The sequence below is a fragment of the Leguminivora glycinivorella genome, chromosome 23 (genome assembly GCF_023078275.1).
Source record: "Leguminivora glycinivorella isolate SPB_JAAS2020 chromosome 23, LegGlyc_1.1, whole genome shotgun sequence".
NCBI classification, from domain to species: domain Eukaryota; kingdom Metazoa; phylum Arthropoda; class Insecta; order Lepidoptera; family Tortricidae; genus Leguminivora; species Leguminivora glycinivorella.
This window is the reverse complement of record NC_062993.1, coordinates 1379018-1399371: the sequence shown is the minus strand read 5'-3', so window position 1 is coordinate 1399371 and position 20354 is coordinate 1379018. Positions and strand designations below refer to the sequence as shown.

General features: G+C 36.8%; 1 protein-coding gene across 1 annotated transcript in view; it reads left to right on the top strand.

Moving 5' to 3' along the window:
* The window catches only part of LOC125238421 (alpha-2Db adrenergic receptor-like), a 767059-nt gene that overhangs the window by 259573 nt on the left and 487132 nt on the right, over positions 1–20354 (top strand). Inside the window, exon 2 of the mRNA XM_048145752.1 lies at positions 8221–8364. Coding sequence (XP_048001709.1) covers positions 8221–8364 — 144 coding nt within the window. The remainder of the gene's footprint in view (positions 1–8220; positions 8365–20354) is intronic.

The window sequence follows — 20354 nt, the reverse complement described above, 5'->3', positions numbered from 1 at the left end:
ATTTTCTGTTTTTCTTTTTTGTACGTACATTATTTCTTTTGTTTCAATGTTGTATAATTATGCCATGAATAATAAAATACTTCTATTTCTATTTCTGGATTGACGGCATAGACGAATAGACGGACGGGCGGTCAGACATATGGACAGGTAAACAGACACACAGGGGGATAGCAAAATTATTTATCACTTTTGTTTTTCTTTTCTGAGGAACTAAACCTTAAAAACACTGCAAGTAAAGTGAAAGCTTTGTAGTAACGACATTTTCACTGCCAAATACTGACGAAATTGACTCGCCAGTGAATTGATTCACTCTAAACAGTCGTCAAAGTGAGGTGCAGCTGTAGTCGCCGCCATTTTCGTTCCTTAAGCAATAAAAGCTAGTGCAAATAAACAGTGCAGTTCAACCCTGGCGCCTCTTCGTTTAAGTACGAGATACACAAAGCAACGAATTCTCAGTTAAAATTAGATTTTGTCAAATTCTTAGTTTTAAAAATAAGTTTTTCCGAAGATAATGAGTCTTGACAGACAGACTAGAGACAGGCCGATTGAAATACAGAAAGTCAGTTAGACAGACAGACAGACACAAAATGTTGTTTAGAGTGACAAACGAGTTTGTTCTAGGCGAGGCACAGCTCCTTAGCACATCTCGGACACTGGCGATCAAATTATCGTCGCTGCGCGTGCAAATTTCGCTAGGTATGTGTTTTTAACCTACTTTACAGGAGATACAAAAAACTGTTTATTTCGGCAATTATTGAACATAAATAAATCAATATTTTTATGGCATAAGTATTTTCACTTTCGCATACATTAAGAAATAACTTGAAATTATATTTTAGTAAATAAAAAGGTAAGGTAAGGTAAAAAAAAAATTTTTTCCTTTTTATTTACTAAAATATAGTAAATAAAAAGGTAAGGTAAGGTAAAAAAAATATTTTTTCATAAAAATGTTACATAGCGATTATATTTTGAGTCGTAAATAACCGTTATGTGTCTTACAATTACATAACTAGATTTTATTCTTAAAGAACAAAATACAATTTGTGCACTTTACCGTCACATGGTTATTTAATCATATGATTTGAATTAACTATGTTGTTGTTTGTTGTTTCATTTTCGAATTAATTATTTCAGAAAAACCACGATTTAATACTATAAACTTAATACACAATACTGTAATAAAAAACTCGATTAAATTAATATATTACTACCAATATATTACAACTATAATAATATATTAACTCCATTATTTTTATGAATGGAGGTTATTTCTGTTACAAAGGTGCTCAATGTGGTATTTTGTAAACATGTAAGAATAAGTTTTCATTATGCATGTTTAACTTGAAAAAACCGGATAATGCTAGTCTGACTCAAACACCGAAGGTTACGTGTACATTTTACAATTTTTTTTTTACCAATATATTACAACTATAATAATATATTTATTCCATAATTTTTATGAATGGAGGTTATTTCAGTTACAAAGGTGCTCAATGTGGTCATTATACGTATCGTATCGTATTGTATCGATTCTCTCTCGAATCGGGCTACACAGCCACGAACGCAAGTGTCGTTCGAAATAGTTCGGATGCTGCTTAAATCTTAAATCATCTGTCACAGATGTAAAGGCCTGTTCCATCCATCCTCCTTGCGTTATCCCTGTTTTTGCCACGGTTCATTCCCATGAGCCGTGGCAAAAACAGCCTAGCAGAAACAGCCTGGGGTCCGCTTTGACAACTTATCCCAAGATTTGGCGTAGGCACTAGTTTTACGAAAGCGACTGCCTACCTTCCAACCCGAAGAGTAAACTAGACCTTTTGGAATTAGTCCGGTTCCTAACGATCTTTTCCTTCACCGAAAAGCGACTGGCAAATATCAAATGACATTCACACATAAGTTCCGAAAATTCAGTGGTGCGAGCCGGGGTTTGAAAATCAAGCGCACTTACAGCGGCAAAACAGAGAGCGACGAATTTTCGTGATTTTTTAAGTGGAGATAGTTGAAAGGTCGGAGAGTGACAGCTTACTTTTTGTCTCTTTCTAACTCCCCACTCTCCTTAAATGGAGGTGGGCGTTTGAACATTCCGCAATATTCGCGAATTTAAAACGAGCGAAGCCGCGGGAAAAAGCTAGTTGACTATAAAAAATAATCTCGTAACAGTCGTAATATTTACGTCGTCACACATTAATTAAAGGAATTTCTGTTCATAATGAAATAGTTTTTAGTACAAAAAGCATAATGGGACATAATTTTTTAACTATTTTTGTTGAATGTTACGTAATAAAAGTATGAAGAAACCTTGCAAAAAGTTGTTTTTCACCTCTCCAATGTTATTATACTAGAAATTGTACAACATCACGGAATATTATTCGAATATTGCTTCTCAATTTTATATTCAGTGTTCAAACCAATCGAGTCTACTCTCAGCAGCTCTCATAAAATAATCTAATGAAATAGTCTGAATATTAACGAACTCATACAATCAGTTCGGACATTGACTGTAAAATAGAACCCGAGTGTTTTAATCTTGTGTCTCTTATTTCAGTTTTAAATTAAAGGATGTTTCAAATTGAATTTTTTTATTTATCATTCGAGAAACCTTCAAGAAAAGAGTACACCCATCTTAAATGCGGGCAACACACCTCCAACACTTTTGGTGTTTCGGGTGTCCATGGGCGGCAGTGATCGCTTACCATCAGGCGACCTGTCTGCTCGTTTGCCTCCTATGCCATAAAAAAAAGATATTGTAAGATAATATTAGGTAAACTAACCGTATATAGTTACACTTGTAAAGATATACGGCTAATTCGAGCTATAGGTATTTATAAGAGTTCGTAGGTTTGTGATAGTGGTAGAAATATCTACTTTCTTGCTTTATACCGGCATTTGCCACGGTTCATGGAAGCTAGAGGTCCGATTTCACAACTAATCCCAAGATTAGACCTTCAAACCTACAGGTAACTAGACCTTATTTGAAACAGAAAAGCGATAGGAAAATATCAAATGACATTTCGCACATAAGTTTCGAAAAACTCATTGGGTACGATACGAGCCGGGGTTCGAACCAACGACCTCCTGATTCAAAGTTACCACTAAGCCACTAAGTACTTCGATAGTGATATCATGATATGTGAATGACGAATGAAGCAAGAACAGTAAAGATTCTTGCGCTTCTGGTAATCCTCGGTAGCTCAGTTGTAGTAAAACTTTATGAGATCAGTTTTATATTGGAATATTGGTTTTCAATTTTTCGTTCTAACCAATCATGTCTGCTTCATGAAGTAATCTAATAAAATAGTTTGAATATTTAATTAATACATTCAGTTCAGACATCGAATATAAAATGGAAGCCGAGTATTAATCTTGCATACACACGACCAAATTAAATGATGTTGTACGAGCATTAGTCAAAAGACTGCATTCATAGTTGTATTATCTAGTCCTCGCAATATGACTCCATCTTGTAAAGGGGCATTTTCAAAAATTGAGACCCAAAATTAGTAAAAGTTGTTAACAAAAATGAACTCGATGTCAGTTTTGTGACGACAATAAATAATTAAGCATGACATTTCAATAAAAAAAATGCACTTACATACATTAATTAATTACATAAACTTTAAGGAATAATCTATATTCAGAACATGAAAAATTTGGTTTTAAGACGAATTTTATTTTTAATTGTCGTCACTAAACTGACATCGAGATAATTTTTGTTGACAACTGTAACTAATTTTTGGTCCCAATTTCTGAAAATGCCCAAAGATATAAACTTACTAATCTGATCCTACACATTACTCCTGTGCCGGATGATATTATTATCATCATCAGTTCAGCCTTTTATCTGAACAGAGTCTGCTCTTCTACTACAACACTTGTCCCAGTCCTAAGGTAGTTTCATCCAGTTGTGACCCACGATTACTTTTTGCTAGTAACTGGTCGGTACGGTGTAGTCAGTAGTGACCCTGCCTGCTACGCCGCGATCCCGGGTTCGAATGCCGGCGGTCTGAGTACCCACAACACAAGCCTTCTTGAGCTTACCGTGGGCATCAGTCAATCTGTGTAAGAATATCCTTTAATATTAATTTTATTTATTTATTATTTATAACTGACAAACCTATGAGGTCGATATAATCTTACCCTTATAGTAAGTAAGTAATTTTTTGGTACCGCATAAAGAAAAAGTACATGGAAATTACCTTGTTTGAGAAGATGAATATTTGTGCTCGTGTAGCTTAAGGCAATATATATCTTCCAGGCTACCGTTGTTTAAATTGTTAATTTATTTTAACCTATGTAATTTGGGGAAGAGGTATTATTTTATAGTAATTTCACTTTTGAACAAATCCTAGAGTCCCCAACTAGTTAACCTGTTAAACGCAAATGATAAATAATCACAGCCATATATGTCTCGGTTTGAGCGTCGAATAGAGCCCTCTCGCAAACGAGGCACCATTCAAATTGTATGCATTCCGCTTTACGTCCATCCGTTGGACGTCAGATTGGATAAGTTTGGGGTGAGTGACCGCTTGATCTATGGATAGACAAGTTACTATAAAGCTCAGAGCATATAAAGCGGACGCATCGCAGTTCTTGGCTCATTGATAATACAAGGTACGATAATATTATAAATAAATAAATAAATAAATAAATATTGGGGACACCTTACACATATCAACAGCCCCAAACTAAGCAAAACTTGTACTATGGGTGCTAAGCGACGATATACATACTTATATAGATAAATACATACGTAAGCGTTCGTATTGGCGCAACAGATCCAGAATGCGTTTCAATCGAGCGTCAATGATTGTCGTTTCGGCTAGGCCAGCATTTTTCCTTGTGTGCGTGATAAATGACACGACTTTCTGGTCGTTTGCATGTACAGCCAACCAATTGAAACCCTAGGCTACTGTAGAACTATGTCATATTGACGTTATAAATCAGATTGTAAGAAATCTCTTACTGCTTGTCATTTTGACATTTATATATTTTATTTTATTCAAATATGTTGCACAGCATAACAGTGAGAACCAAAGCATTGTGTAACTAAAAATACATGACAAAATATTAACTAGATTTAGGTGACGACGTAACGTCGAGGTTTCGTTAAGTCGTCTGTCCCGCCGTAGTATTCAGCAGGTTGCCCCGGAACCTTCAAAAGACTACACCCTTCAACCAGAAGTCTGCGCTAGCGATGGTGTGCTGCAGCGGCCGCGGCACACGTACCACAAACAAGCTGAAGTTTTTTTTTTTATATAAACTGGCCAGTGATTGACCTTAGTCGCACCTGATGGAAAGTGACGACAAGGCCGAGGTTGTAGCTCACTGGTTCAGTAATAGCCTATTCACTCTTGACTTGAATACACCTAGATTGTATTCGCCCGGGAATACAGATGAGGGGAGCATGTTCCATTCCTTAGCAGTTCGTATTAGGAAAGAAGAGCACGTAGCATGGTTGTAGAGTGGCCTAGAGTTAATTGATTGACTGTATACAAACATGGAAGTGTTGCCCATGTATTGCACAATAGGAGCGTCCGTACAAGTATCGAGTGTGTGGGTTCATGAATTTGCTACAGGCGTCTTCAATAGGCTTGTGCCGTTTCGTTCGTTGATCGGAGCGCTCTGATCTCGTTCAATCGCTCCCACGAACTAGTTCGTTCTTTTAGGTCATTGCTCATTTAGTTCAGTCAGACCAGCGGTAGGAAAGATCAGAAATAAATGTCATATACAAAGAAAAAGTGACCAAGCCTCCAAGTCTTCCGCGCTGGTTCAGGCATCCATCTGCTAAACGGAGTACGCTGGTTCGATTCCAGCTCAGAACACTTGGAGGCCTTGGACGCTTTTTCTTTATATATGACATTTATTTAATGTTTATAACATAATACTAGTGTGACTACTTAAAAAATACAAGTTAAAATATTTTCTTTGAAAATAATTATTTTTTTTCTTAAAGGGTTTCAAATAATACTCAAAAATCGTGTAATCTAGGAAACTATAATCCGAACAAACATTATAATAAGGAATCCTATGGGATTTGAGTTCAACTGTGGCGTGAGGATGTGCAAGCATCTTGTCACTGCAAAGTGCTCTGACTACTTCGACTGAGAAAACAGGCATGACTTCAAATACGTATGTTATTATAAGGTTAACTCCTTCATCGCCAAATAAGGTCAAAAGCTGTATACTATATTAAGTAGACGTGTCATCTATACCTTTACTTAACTGTTTGCTATTTGGCGCAGTCGGGTAGGATACACAAATATAATATGGCTGCCTTTATTTCGGCTTTACTTAAGTGGCTGGTGGCGGCTGCCACAGAAAATATTCATTGGTGTAAGAAAAGAGAATATACTTTTCCTGGAAAGTGTTGGCAAGAAAAACATAATGTAACTATTTTCATGGAAACGAAGCTTTAAGATACTGAAGGTAATATGATTTTCATCATCGCATCGACCAACTCTTGTAAAAATCGATTCCTACTAAGTACTATGTATGCCACTGCATAGGTGCTTGATGTTTTTCAGTTCCTGGTGGCAAAAAATATTATACATACATACATATGATCACGCCTGTATCCCATAAAGATGTACCTCTAGACAGAGCACATGAACTACTAAGTTTCAGTGCCACTCTTAGCAAAAAGGGGTTGAAAGAAATCCAAATTGTGACATTGCAGTGACAAGTTGCCAGCCTCTCGCCTACGCCACAACTTAACCCATATCCCACAATCGACTTCTACGACACCCACGGGAAATAAGGGGGTGGTGAAATTCTTAACCCGTCACCACACGGGGCAATTATTACCCATATTTACTCAAATAAGCTTACAATCAGCTCTTCTATTAACAATCAAACATCAAACTAGGTATTTTGTGGGAATAGTTTGTGTGGCTGCCGCAACAGGTCAGCTGGAGGAAATCGTAAATATTAATGACCTGTATATAATTGATAGACTTAGGGACCGAGGATATTAAGATAAGTATACAGTATTAGGTTTATTGCTCCGAAAAAGTTATGAAATTAACTTGTTAGGGGATATGTAGGTAAGAAGAGGGCTAATGGGTAGTAAAATATTTAGGTCAATGTGTTGACGATTGTTTCCAATAATTGATATTTGTTTTTAGGTATCAATTATTCAAAAAATCGTATTTTTATCGACGCAAAGTCCAATCAAATCTATTCAGTTTAAACACCAAGTAACATCGTAGTCATTAATTTATCGGGTAGGTTCGCTATTAAACGCTTGTTCACATTTGAATATTATGTTTGGAAATTTATAATAAATTATTTTCATTTTTAGGCTAAGTATTTTACAATATGTATATAAAAATAAAATATAAAAACATATTACAAAAAAACCTAACCTAGGGTGCCGCCAGCAGCGGGGCAGGGCCCAAGCTGCCGGTGGTTAGGGCTGCAGAGAGAGGAACCGTCGGACTATACACGCCGCGTGCCTTACTGCATCTGGCCCTTGATCCATCCACCTAGCGAGAGTCTCTTAAGATGTTGGTCAAGACTCTTCGCTATGAGACCGTTCGCTGAAACGACTATCGAAACAATGATCGTCAATTATTTTCTTACTATTAGAGGCCTGAGACACCTACATTTCTGTTTTATTAATATCTCATTCAAGCAAAAAGCTTATTTCCTACCGTTACGGAACTAAAACTTGCGTCTCAGAAAATATATTACTAATGGTTATGTACGATTATCAAATATTATAGGCTAATCTACAGTCAACCAATTTAAACCCTAGGTTATTGTAAAATCTTCTCACAGTAAAAATCAATGTAATTTCTATGGGAAATAGAATACGGTGTCAATAAGACAGGGGTTCTAGAGTAGCCTAGGATTTAAATTGGTTGACCGTACATAAGATCTTTGACATATTCTCTGTTCGTAAGAAAGTAACTAACATTCATTCATTTGGGTTCGAACCCCTGCCAATGAGTTTCTCGGAATTTATGTGCGACATGTCATTTAATATTTGCCAGTCGCTTTTCGGTGAAGGTAAACATCGTAAGGAAATCGGACTAATTCCAATAACGTCTAGTTTGCCCTTCGGGTTGGAAGGTCAGACGGCAGTCGCTTTCGTAAAAACTTAGTGCCTACGCCAAATCTTGAGATTAGTTGTCAAAGCGGACCCCAGGCTCCCATGAGCCAATAACGCAAGGAGTATGATGAAGAAAGTAACTAACGTTTTTTGTAATTTGTTCTCAGGCGGTCGACTACCTCAAGAAGCGGACGCCGGCGCGAGCGGCCCTCATGATCGCGGCTGTTTGGCTGATGTCAGCGTTGGTCTGCATCCCCCCTCTCCTCGGCTGGAGGGTCACGAGGCCGCCCCAGCAGTTTCCACAGTGCAAGGTAAATTATTACTATATTACTACATAAATCGGGACAAAAGTAATATTATAATCCTAAACCAATGAGAAAAATGTTTTAGTTGGTTAAACAAAAATGTATATTACAACTTTCCTAGTTGTAATGTAAATGTAAAAATGTAAAAATCAAATCATTTTATTTAATATTTTCTGATTTGTTCTTTTTCAAGTAGTCACACTACTATATATAAATTATACATTGAAATATATATACACGAAAGAAAAACAAAAAAAGGCGCCTAGCCTTATCAGAGATAACATACACTAGTAGAAATTTCGTCGGGTACCACAGCGGGCGGGTGGTCTAGTGGTAAAGACGTTAGCCGCGTAAGATGAAGACCCGGGTTCGATTCCCGGCTCGGCCACCAGTGGGCCTTGTCGTTTTTTCTTTCGTGTCGTCTATTTCAATTTATAAAAAATGTATATTCCTTAAGATACGGTTCAAAGGACCAAGTATTTACCTAAGATCGATCTTTGAACGACCAGCAATTTAAGTAAAGAATATTTTTCATCATTATTCGTCACGTACCAGGTAGTTAAAGATCACAAATTATTTAGTTTCAACTAAGCTTTTCATATTACTAAAAGTAAAAACTCTAATTTTAATAAAAACAAACATCAAACATACTGCTCACAAAGATTCCCAACAGAAATTAAAAAATCCAGCGACATATTTCTTCATAAAACACGTCCAACGATCAACAAAATACTCCTCATTCCGAAAATTTCATCACCAACTTAATTAAAGAACAAAAACGGCAAACGAACGCTCGGGATTCAAAAAATGTGTTCATTATTAACATTGAATTAAGTATCAGTTGGCTTCCATTCAGTTTGTTACGTAAAAATTTCAAGTTTTCGTCGTCAATTAATATGGTGCGATTTTCAGCATATTTACATTGGTGAAATTCAGTGAGCGTTGTAGATTACAGTCAGTAGATGGAGTCATAAATATCAGTTATATATATATAATTTGGTCGGCAGACATGAAATCTTTCATGGGTGCCCTGTCGACCCGGCTGTAGACGCATCTCACGCATCCGGCGACCCAAGGCTGGCGCTTACCTCTCCCAGCGTATATCGATATCGCTGGCAATTCAGAGAGGTAAAATGCCGCATGAGAACTCGCTGGACGGGGTTTTCTTTCTATGACTTTTTTTTCCACTTTTTAGTACTTACTTATTTATTACAAGTTTATTTTTAAGTATTTATTTAGTTCAATTAGTTATATTTTAGTTTTGTATAGTTATTATTAAGTTTGATATTGTATATAATTAAGTTCTTTATTGTAATTATTGTTGTGACGAAATAAAAAATGAATATGTTAGAAAATTTATGTACCTATTTAAAAAGATAACACAATTTAGAAAAAAATGTAACTAACTAAACAAGAATATTTTTCAAAGCTGCAATAAGTGCTTGCGTGGTATAAAAAACAATTTCAGTTTAAATCTTAGTCCACTCATGATATTTTACTTCATTTAGAGTAGCTTTAGTAACTCTACGAGTAAATACGTTTGTAAGTCGATGGGCGTACGTAATATTTCAATCAAAATTATTTCATTAGTTATCATGTAGACAAGTACCTACATGATTATGAACAAAATAAACATGATAACTAATGAAATAATTTTGATTGAAATATTACGTACGCCCATCGACTTACAAACGTATTTACTCGTAAAGAAGTATTTACTCGTAAGATGTAAAGATAAGCATTTACATCTTTGTAAGTACGTTCCAATTGTCATGAGTGATAAATTATGTAACCTTGAAGTAATTAAAATAAAAAGTAAAGACTCCAGTGATCGCCAAATCTTCTGTCATAACTTCGCAAGTCTCGTCTTTCTAATTTCTTGAATTTAATATCCTAAGGGCCAGTTGCACTACTAAATTTGACAGACACATCATCGTCATGCTGCAGACGTCGTAAAACTTGCCATACAGTAAAATTTAGCGAATGCTTTAACGGTGACAGACGGGTTGATGCAACCGGCCCTAAGACTGATTAAAATACCAGAAATTGGATTTGTGGAGTAAGAATTGAGAATTCTTCTTGAGAGAAATGATTGCATTGTACAGAAAAATGATCGCCTACTTTAGACGCCGAAAAAATCGCAACACAAAGTAAAATGTGTTTGTACGAGACAATTCATGAAATGCTCCAATAAGTCATAGTATTGGGTACTATCGTACAGTATGGCCACTCCCGCTCCCCGCTGAAAGTGCCGCCCACCCCCTCTCGGCTACCTCACAGTTACCGCCTGTCAAAAATGCGAGCTCGATCGATAAGCTCGTGTAGGTGAACGCGTACCATGCTCGTATGAGTGGGATATGACATGTCGACTGTTCGCGTTTTTGACAGGCGGTAACTGTGAGGTAACCGAGAGGGGGTGGGCGGCGCTTTCAGTGGGGAGCGGGAGTGGCCATACTGTACGATAGTACTCTTTATTATACTGTGGTATTAGTCAGGATCTAAACAGACCTAAAGTAAAAAAAAAATATCTAAATAATTTATACAGCAAATAGGCCACAGGGGCACTTTTACACGTCACATGTACATATTTAGAAAATATTTAAAATTGAGTTGAAATTACAATTGATACTATTATATACTAATTCTAAGTTCTAACTAAAGTTAAAGTAGCAATTCTGAGTACGGGATCTAGTCTAGGTGATCGGCGCCCCAAGCTCATTCGTTGCATTTTTTTTTGTGACCCCGTTCGTGACGTCACACTATTTCATACGTCATTTGCTTTAAATGAAGCATTTTTTCGTCTGTTTTTTAATAACACGAGGGAGCGTATGATTTTTATTCGAGTCCGCCATTTTAATGGAAAATTCGTGTTAAGTCTGCTGGAGTTTGGTGAGTGGTTATGACAAAAATTTATGTCGTATTTATTTTGTGGTTTTGTCCATCATATCCGATGCATACAGAATATCGCTTAACTTTTGGGGGTCAGTTTTATCAAAGAGGATCAAGTTTTATAGAGAGTTACTGTCAAAGTAAAATGTGTAATCACAGTGCATAGACTGCCATCTCTCGACACAGGGCTTAAAACTTTTGAACCTCAATTTTGACAATTTGGCCCATATTCTTAGCTTGATATGTGTTAAAATGTCAAATATTAATATTAGTTCCATCTAAATAGAGATTACCGGAGCGGTTTAGAGACTCGAGTTTGCAATGTCCTTCGCCCCGAGTTACACTCAGTGTGATGAAACACATTTGCGATAAAAAAATAAGATAAGTTTAATACGGCACTTGAAGTTTCATAACTCCGTCGACAGAACGGTTTAACTATAAGTGCACTATTACCACAGTATAATAAAGAGTACTATCGTACAGTATGACCGCTCCCGCTCCCCGCTGAAAGTACCGCCCACCCCCTCTCGGTTACCTCACAGTTACCGCCTGTCAAAAACACGAACAGTCGACCTGTCATATTTCACTCGTACAAACATAGTACGCGTTCACCTACACGAGCTAACGCCGTGTCTTGCGTGGGCGACGGTCGCGCGACCGTCGCGCGATCGTCGCCGTCGCGTCTCAAACTTCCATATCGATAAGGTTTGATTTCGTATGCGTCGCATCGCCGTCGCGCGACCATCGCGCGACCGTCGCCCACGCAAGCCACGGCGTAAGACTGTGTGCTAGGACGCACCTCTTATAATATATTTGATCGCCAGTGGCCGAGGTGTGCTATTACTGAGCTACTTACAGGCCGATAGTAAGTCTAAGGGTGCCTTTCCACCAGAGATGCGCTACATGAATCATTACCGGTATTCTTACTACCGGTTTTAAATAAGGTATAACCGGTTATCATTGCATTTTGGTATTTATATCACTAAATATCTAATTAGCGGTATAATCAAAACCGGTATTCAAATTTAATAGCGGTTTCGACTATTGACAACATTACCTCTAGACTTATATTGACCGGGATATAGACCGTGATTACCTTTTTGATTTTTGTCGAGCTCCCGATATTTCGACGCAGTTGCATGCATCATGATCACGGAAATGATGCATGCAACTGCGTCGAAATATCGGGAGCTCGACAAAAATCAAAAAGGTAATCACGGTCTATATCCCGGTCAATATAAGTCTAATGAAAATAACCGTGAATCATTCAAAACTCTTAACATTACCTCTATTTGATAAAATACCAATAAAACCATTACCGGTAATACACCTGTCACTGTCAGTGCCCAAATAAGCACATTTTCTTATTTTAAATTATGAATCACCGAAAAGAGTACTGTTCTATCATATGATGAGTTTGTCCTTTTCATTTTAATAGTGACGTTATTGACGTTTCATTTGTATTTTCGACTAGGTATTATTTTAGATTCTTCTTCACAACACTCTAACTATTATATATACACGACTTTCATGTGGTTTTTCTCGTGAATATTACATAACAAATTTGAGGATAAACCGATTGTTTGTTGTATTTTCTTTTTTATTCTCATATTCTAGTTTTTAAAAACAAAATTAAAAAGCATGATACAAAATTTACATTTTAATAAAGCCTTTGACATAGTGGTGAGAGTCCGAATGGCGGGTGTACTTCCATGCAGAGATGGGCATTAATCGATTAACTTTTTATTCGACTAATTAATCGATAAAAAAAAATTATCGTTAAAATTAGTCGACGATTAATTTATTCGCGATTAAATTAATCTACCTAAGATACGATTGAAATTGATCTAATCCGTATCTTAATCGATTGATTTCACGATTAATTCTCGATTGAAATATGACAGGAAGTAAATTTCTACGAAAAGTCAGGCTAAACTAACTCTGAACTTAGGGTTTCAAGTTGGTCATTATTTTTATAATCAGCATTAGTAGCAGGGCCTGTAAAAGTACCCTTAAAAACGGTTTTACCCTATTTTACCCGACCGTTAATTGACGTTGCTGACTGTCATTTTGACAGAAAAGTCGTCATGGGTGTCGTCAAATAGGTTCTCGGGGGTGCTGATACCAAAGTTAATGACCAATTTGGAATCTGACATTGCTGACTGTCACTTTGACACAAACGTGGTCATGGGTGTGGTCAAATAGGTTATTGGGGGTGCTGATTCCAATATTAACGACCAATCTGGAATCTGACATTGCTGACTGTCATTTTGACACAAAAGTCGTCATGGGTGTCGTCAAACAGGTTTTTGGGGGACTCGGGATGTTGGTTATAAAATTAATGACCAATCTGGAATGCGACATTGTTGACTGTCACTTTTGACACAAAAGTGGTCATGGGTGTGGTCATACTAAGGTTCTCAGGGGTGCTGATTCCAAAATTAATGACCAATCTGTAATCGTGTAATCTGACATTGCTGACTGTCACTTTGACACAAACGTGGTCATGGGTGTGGTCAAATAGGTTATCGGGGGTGCTGATTCCAATATTAACGACCAATCTGGAATCTGACATTGCTGACTGTCATTTTGACACAAAAGTCGTCATGGGTGTCGTCAAACAGGTTTTTGGGGGACTCGGGGTGTTGGTTATAAAATTAATGACCAATTTAGAATCTGATATTACTGACTGTCACTAGGTTTTGGGGGTTCTGATTTCAAAATTAATGGCCACTTTGGAATCTGACATCGCTGACTGTCACTTTGACACAAAAATGATCATGGGTGTGCTCAAATAGGTTCTCGGGGTTGCTGATTCCAAAATTAATGACCAATCAGAGATTTGACTTCGCTGACTGTCACTTTGACACAAAAGTCGTCATGGGTGTCGTCAAACAGCTTTTTGGGGGACTGGGAATGTTGGTTATAAAATTAATCACCAATCTGGAATGCGACATTGCTGACTGTCACTTTGACACAAAAATCGTCATCGGTGTCGTTAAATAGGTTTTCGGGGGTGCTGATTTCAAAATGAATGACCGATTTGGGATCTGACATTGCTGAATATCACTTTGACACAAAAGTCATGGGTGTTGTCATATGTCAGATTCCAGATTGGTCATTAATTTTGAAAAAAAGCACTCCTAAATCCTATTTGACGATACCCATGACGACTTTTCTATAAAAGTGACAGTCGGCAATGGCAGATTCCATATTGGTCACTAATTTTGGATTCAGCACCCCCGAGAACCTATTTGACGACACCCATGACGGTTTTTATGTCAATGTGACAGTCAGCAACGACAGATTCCAGATTGGTCATTAATTTTGGTATCAGCACTCCCGAGAACATACGTGATGACACCCATGACAACTTTGTGTCAGAGTGACAGTCAGGAATGTCAAATTCCTGATAGGTCATTAATTTTGGAATCAGCACCTCAGAAAACCTATTTGAAGACACCAATGACGACTTTTGCTTTAAAGTGACAGTCAGCAGTGTCAGATTCCAGATTGGTCATTAATTTTGGAATCAGCACCCCCGAGAACCTATTTGACGACACCCATGACGACTTTTGTGTCAAAGTGACAGTCAGCAATGTCAGATTCCAGATTGGTCATTAACTTTGGTATCAGCACTCCCGAGAACCTACTTGATGACACCCATATGACAACTTTGTGTCGAAGTAACAGTCAGGAATGTCAAATTACTGATAGGTCATTAATTTTTGAATCAGCACCTCAGAAAACCTATTTGAAGACACCAATTACGACTTTTGCTTTAAAGTGACAGTCAGCAGTGTCAGATTCCAGATTGGTCATTAATTTTGGAATCAGCACCCCCGAGAACCTATTTGACGACACCCATGACGATTTTTGTGTCAAAGTGACAGTCGGCAATGTCAGATTCCAGATTGGTCATTAATTTTGGAATCAGCACTCAGAAAACCTATTCGACGACACCCATGACGACTTTTGTGTCAAAGTGACAGTCAGCCATATCAGATTCCAAATATGTAGGTCATTAATTTTGAAATCAGCACCCCAGAGAACCTATTTGACCACACCCATGACCACTTTTGTGTCAAAGTGACAGTCAGCAATGTCAGATTCCAAAGTAGTGTTTAATTTTTAAATCAGCACCTCCGAAAACCGCGACCCATTTTATAACGTTATTCTTATTAATGCGAAACCTTTATTTTTCGTGTGGCTTTTTGCTATTAGTTTATAAACTAATTACAGAAAGGCGAACAAACAAACCGACAATGCAAATTCGCAAGTCAAATTATTTCTTCGTTACTAGCAGACATTTCAACCAGTGTTAGCCCAAGACGTCATTGAGTAACGTTACACCTATTTGATGTGCTATAGTCATACATGTCATAGTCTACTTGACGCCTTATCTATCACGAGCAAATACCGGTATTGAATAGAGGTAAATAATACTGAAAATAGTTCATACATAGTGAAAAAGACAAAATGGTTTGACAACAATACCTCTAATTCGAATATGGGTATTAGTTTTTTAGCGGTAATAGTTTGACAGTTTATATACAGGTATTCAATTTAACCGGTTTTACAATCCCTGCATGAATGTATTTCATATCCACCAGTCAGCTTAGTCGAACCCGTTCCCAGTAGCGCTATGCTTTGTGGAACAATCAACATGATTGGTGGACATCAAACACATCCACATACCGCATCTCTGGTGGAAATGGCACCCTAAATGCCTGTCGTATTCGACATACTACCTATCAAGTGAATGTTATGAGTGTTATGACATTATACATAATTATTTGCAGCGAATTTCCGTTTTCTAACGTAAATACGGGTACCCGTAACTGCCTACTCCCCCCCTCTTTCTTTACCCCCCTAATTCGAGTCAGTATTGTTTCGCCAAACACTTGGCGTCAACTTGGGCAAATTAGGCAAAACGACAATGACACAAGTTTTAAGTAATGTCGCTCCGGGCGAAGAGTAAAGAGTAGGAATACAGATGGTGCACTTTTTAATATTATTATATTTTTGTAAAGTTTTTGATTGGAACGTCGAAAATAGTACATTGTGCAACAAGGGGAGGAAGTTGAATATTACTAACGAGAGTAAGTTAAATCGCGACGGCTTGCCGGAGCGATTTAAAGACTCGAGTTAGTAATATTCATACTCCCCGAGTTACACACAATGTTTTTCATCACACTCGCAATGTAAAAAATATGTAAATAGATGTAAAAAAGTTAAGTACGGTACAAGAAATTTCATTATTCCCTTGGGAGAACGATTTTTCTATAACTCACGCTCCGCCTGCATGCAATAGCACATTTAAAGTGCGGGTGTGATGAAAAGGATTTTAAATTACATATATTTTGTTTTATTGGGTGTAATTAGTCAATATTTATTCCGTATAAAGGATGCCAAACTAAGCAAAGCAAAATCTTAGTCGCACCAATTTGGAGGAGCAAGAGAAAATGTTTATTTTTACTTAAAAAACAAGCTATATTCTGTCAAACAAGTTTGTCAGTAAATAAGAACTAAGAAAACTATAGGTAACCTTTTCTCTAGCACCATAAAGAAAAGGATGCATATAGTTTTCTTTGTTCTTATTTACTGACAGACTTGGTTGACAGAGTATATATGTTCATACGTTCAAACCAGAATTAAATAGGAGATAACTTTTTATAAGTCTTTCAATGGTTATAGTAGTAGTATAGGCACATCAACTGTATAATTATATTTTCTTTTTCACGCCAAAAACGAGAGCAAAGTAGTCTAAAATATCATAAAACTTATTTTGTCTTCGGTTACCGCCACAGTTACTCATGATCATGAAATAAAACTATGGAAACGGATTATATCGCGTCTAATGAATTTACAACTCATCCCGACGTTTCGAACACTACAACGTTCGTGGTCAACGGGTGACCCGTAGTTTTATTTCAGGTGATTTAATTTCATGAAAAGATTTTTTTTAATTTAAGATGAATATAAAACCTAGAAAGAGCTCTTCTTTTTGATTATCCACACAAAATGCAAGAATTATTTGTTTCTGTTAGTATTTAATATCAAATTTGTTTTTATCATGCAGAAACGTCTGCGAGCGATATTACATTTTTTTTAATTAAAGGAAAAATTCACACCTCCGTCATGCCGCCGCCCTCCCAGCCTTCCTGCTAGAGGTGTGAATTTTTCCATTAAAAAAAAAAAAAATTATATCAATTTACATGCTATGTTATTTTTTCTGTTTGACGTCAAGGAAGTGAACTAATTCAAAGTAGCATGCTAGTGAAGAATCTCTCTCCCAGTTTCTGTTACTTTGAAAAACTAATTTCAAAAGACCTGTAAACTCCGGTAACTAGCAAACTTAATTTACGTATTTCAAGTGAATTGTCTGCTGTACTCTGTGTACAATCAGCGACTCGAGCTCTTAGAAGCAAGTGCGTACAGTCGGCGACACAATGCTTCCGAAAAGTTGGTGAACATTGATGTAGGAAGGAAGGAGAACGGACATTTCGGCCGATTTGTATTTTTTTTTAATTTAATCCGTTTATATCATTATTTTTTAGGAAATTTACAAAAAAAACTGTTAATCTATTATTATATAGATTAATAATTGAGTTAAGTCTTAGTTGAAATCATGCATTACAATTTCAAAATTAGTAGGTAATATAATTATTACTGACTAGGTAAATTATTAACCCTTTACGACCGAGAAAATTATTTTGTAAAATCTCATAAAAAATGCATGTGAACAGTTTTCAATGGTCGTCAAATACTCGTAAAAAATAATATAAAAAATTGTATTGCCTTTAATCAATAAAAAAATCGCATGCAGGAAAGTGACGTTCAGGACTTATATGTAAATGCACAAAAGTGCAAATTCGGAAAGACACGTAAAAAAATGACTAAATATCTTATTTTACATAATAAAACTTTTTTTATAATCATCTATTATTCGTTTTTACATAATACAATGATTAAAAAACTATAAAAAAAACAATTGACGAAAAAAATCTCATTCCAACTATCACTTACTTCGTATGTAAATCTTTCAAACATTTATTTTTGCGTGTAATGCAAAGGTACACGTTGTTGCAAAGTTGATGCAATGTGTATTAGTTCGACTGGATCAGGATTCGAATGGGGAATGCAGGTTTTGGGGGATTTCATATCGTCAAATTTAGGAAAATGATTAATAACTATCAAATATGATAGATGCAAAGGGCTGGCGAGCTCTGACACTTTCTGGGCCTCACAGGTGTTTTACCATGTGAAACGTCATTCGAACATGCTTCTCTATTCACTACGCCGTTTTCTTGGTGCTTTAATGAGCATTGCAAAGATTTCCAAGCGGAAATCTAGTATAAGTACTTTGCGTCTAGGGAGGCCCATGGCGTCGCAAACAATTATGTACGTATGCCCTCCATGCATTCACCAAAGCTAAATCATTATCATTGCGTCTCAGAAACAATTGACGGATTGCGTATTTTTAAATCAGTTAAAGTATTTGAAGACCAAATTTCAAAAAACAGCTGGTCAACCTCCAAACTTTCGTTGTCACGCCATTCAAAAAGGTAATAAGTTGATTCTACAAGGCCCTCGTCAAGATCTTCAGTATCTGATATTTCACCATTGCACAAAATTTCAAGGATTTGTTCATCACTTAATGGACGCCCTATAGAATATAAATATTGAATTACAAACCGAAATTTGTAATAAACCGCGAAAATATTTGATTATTTGTTCGAAATTCATTTTACGCCCAAAGGCCGAATACACATAAACGTGCAGATATTTATGGCAAACGGATTACGGGCTACGACCGAACCTACAAATTCGTGCACTTCTTTTTTACGATCTTATTAATAACACGAAATCACTTAATTTTAGTCTTAATTCATAATTAATAAAACCACTAGCTCTTTAACAGTAAAAATCATGCATTAAATAAAAGGTTTGTCACCAAAAATATAAGAAATTATGAACTTACGTGGGTCACTACTCTCACCAAAATACCGCGCCATCTTCAAACATGTCCTGCGACCGACTGACCCGGCCAACCTAAGGTATTTACTATTATTACGTGTTGCTAGTGTCTGCAGATTCGATCGGTATAGGTTTGAGCCCGAAAATACAATTTACTTTCTGTCAAGATTTTTTCAAAATAATTTGCAGGATTATATCAAACCGGTCGGAAAGGGTTAAGCAACATTATTTTATATGATTTTAATATTTGCATACCTGATGATCTACTTTCTATAATTGAAGCATATGGAAATCTATTTATATTTGTTTATTTGCTAATACACACAGATTACAATACAGGTCATGTTAGTGCGGTACGAAGTACATTTAAATTGTATATATTGAATATGCTTGTCGGAAATTCTTGGACCCACACACACTTGTAGGTGGACTAAATATTGCGCAATACACGCGCATAATTTCCATGTCTGTGTACATGCCGACGACCGTGTCATCACGCACGCACACAACGACAACTGCCGGCGTAGCCTGATGACAGTCGTTGGTGCTAGATGCTAGTAGCCTGATGACAGTCGTTGGTGCTAGATGTTAATCGAAGCGAAACGCAGTCTGGCTCTGTCACGCCAATACGGACGCGCGATAGAGATAGCTAGTTATAATACTGATATTATCGTGAGCGTTTGTGCCCTGTACGCTCAATGAGCTAAGAACTGTGACGCGTCACATCCGCCGCTGGCGTGTCCGCTCTCTAGTATTACATTCTCTAGGGTTGTAGAGTTTGTGAATTGATTTTATGTTTATTTAGAAGTTTTGTGAGCGTGTTAGGTGAATATGTTAATTAAGAACCTAGGTCGGGATATGGCTGAATATACTGGAAAACTTTATGTGGTGAATGGTGATATAACTCAGTATGTGCGGTTTAGAGTATAGGTACGTAGCTTACTAATTTTCTTAGCAGTGTAAGTCTGATTTTCTTATGAGAGCGATGATTGTTCTTTTTTTTAATTACCTACTGTATTAAAATTTCTATAAGACTGACTGATGTCGATTAAATTCAATTTCGGCGTTGTCGTCACTTTCCATCAGATGCGAGTAAGTCAATCACTGGCCATTTTATAATAAAAAAA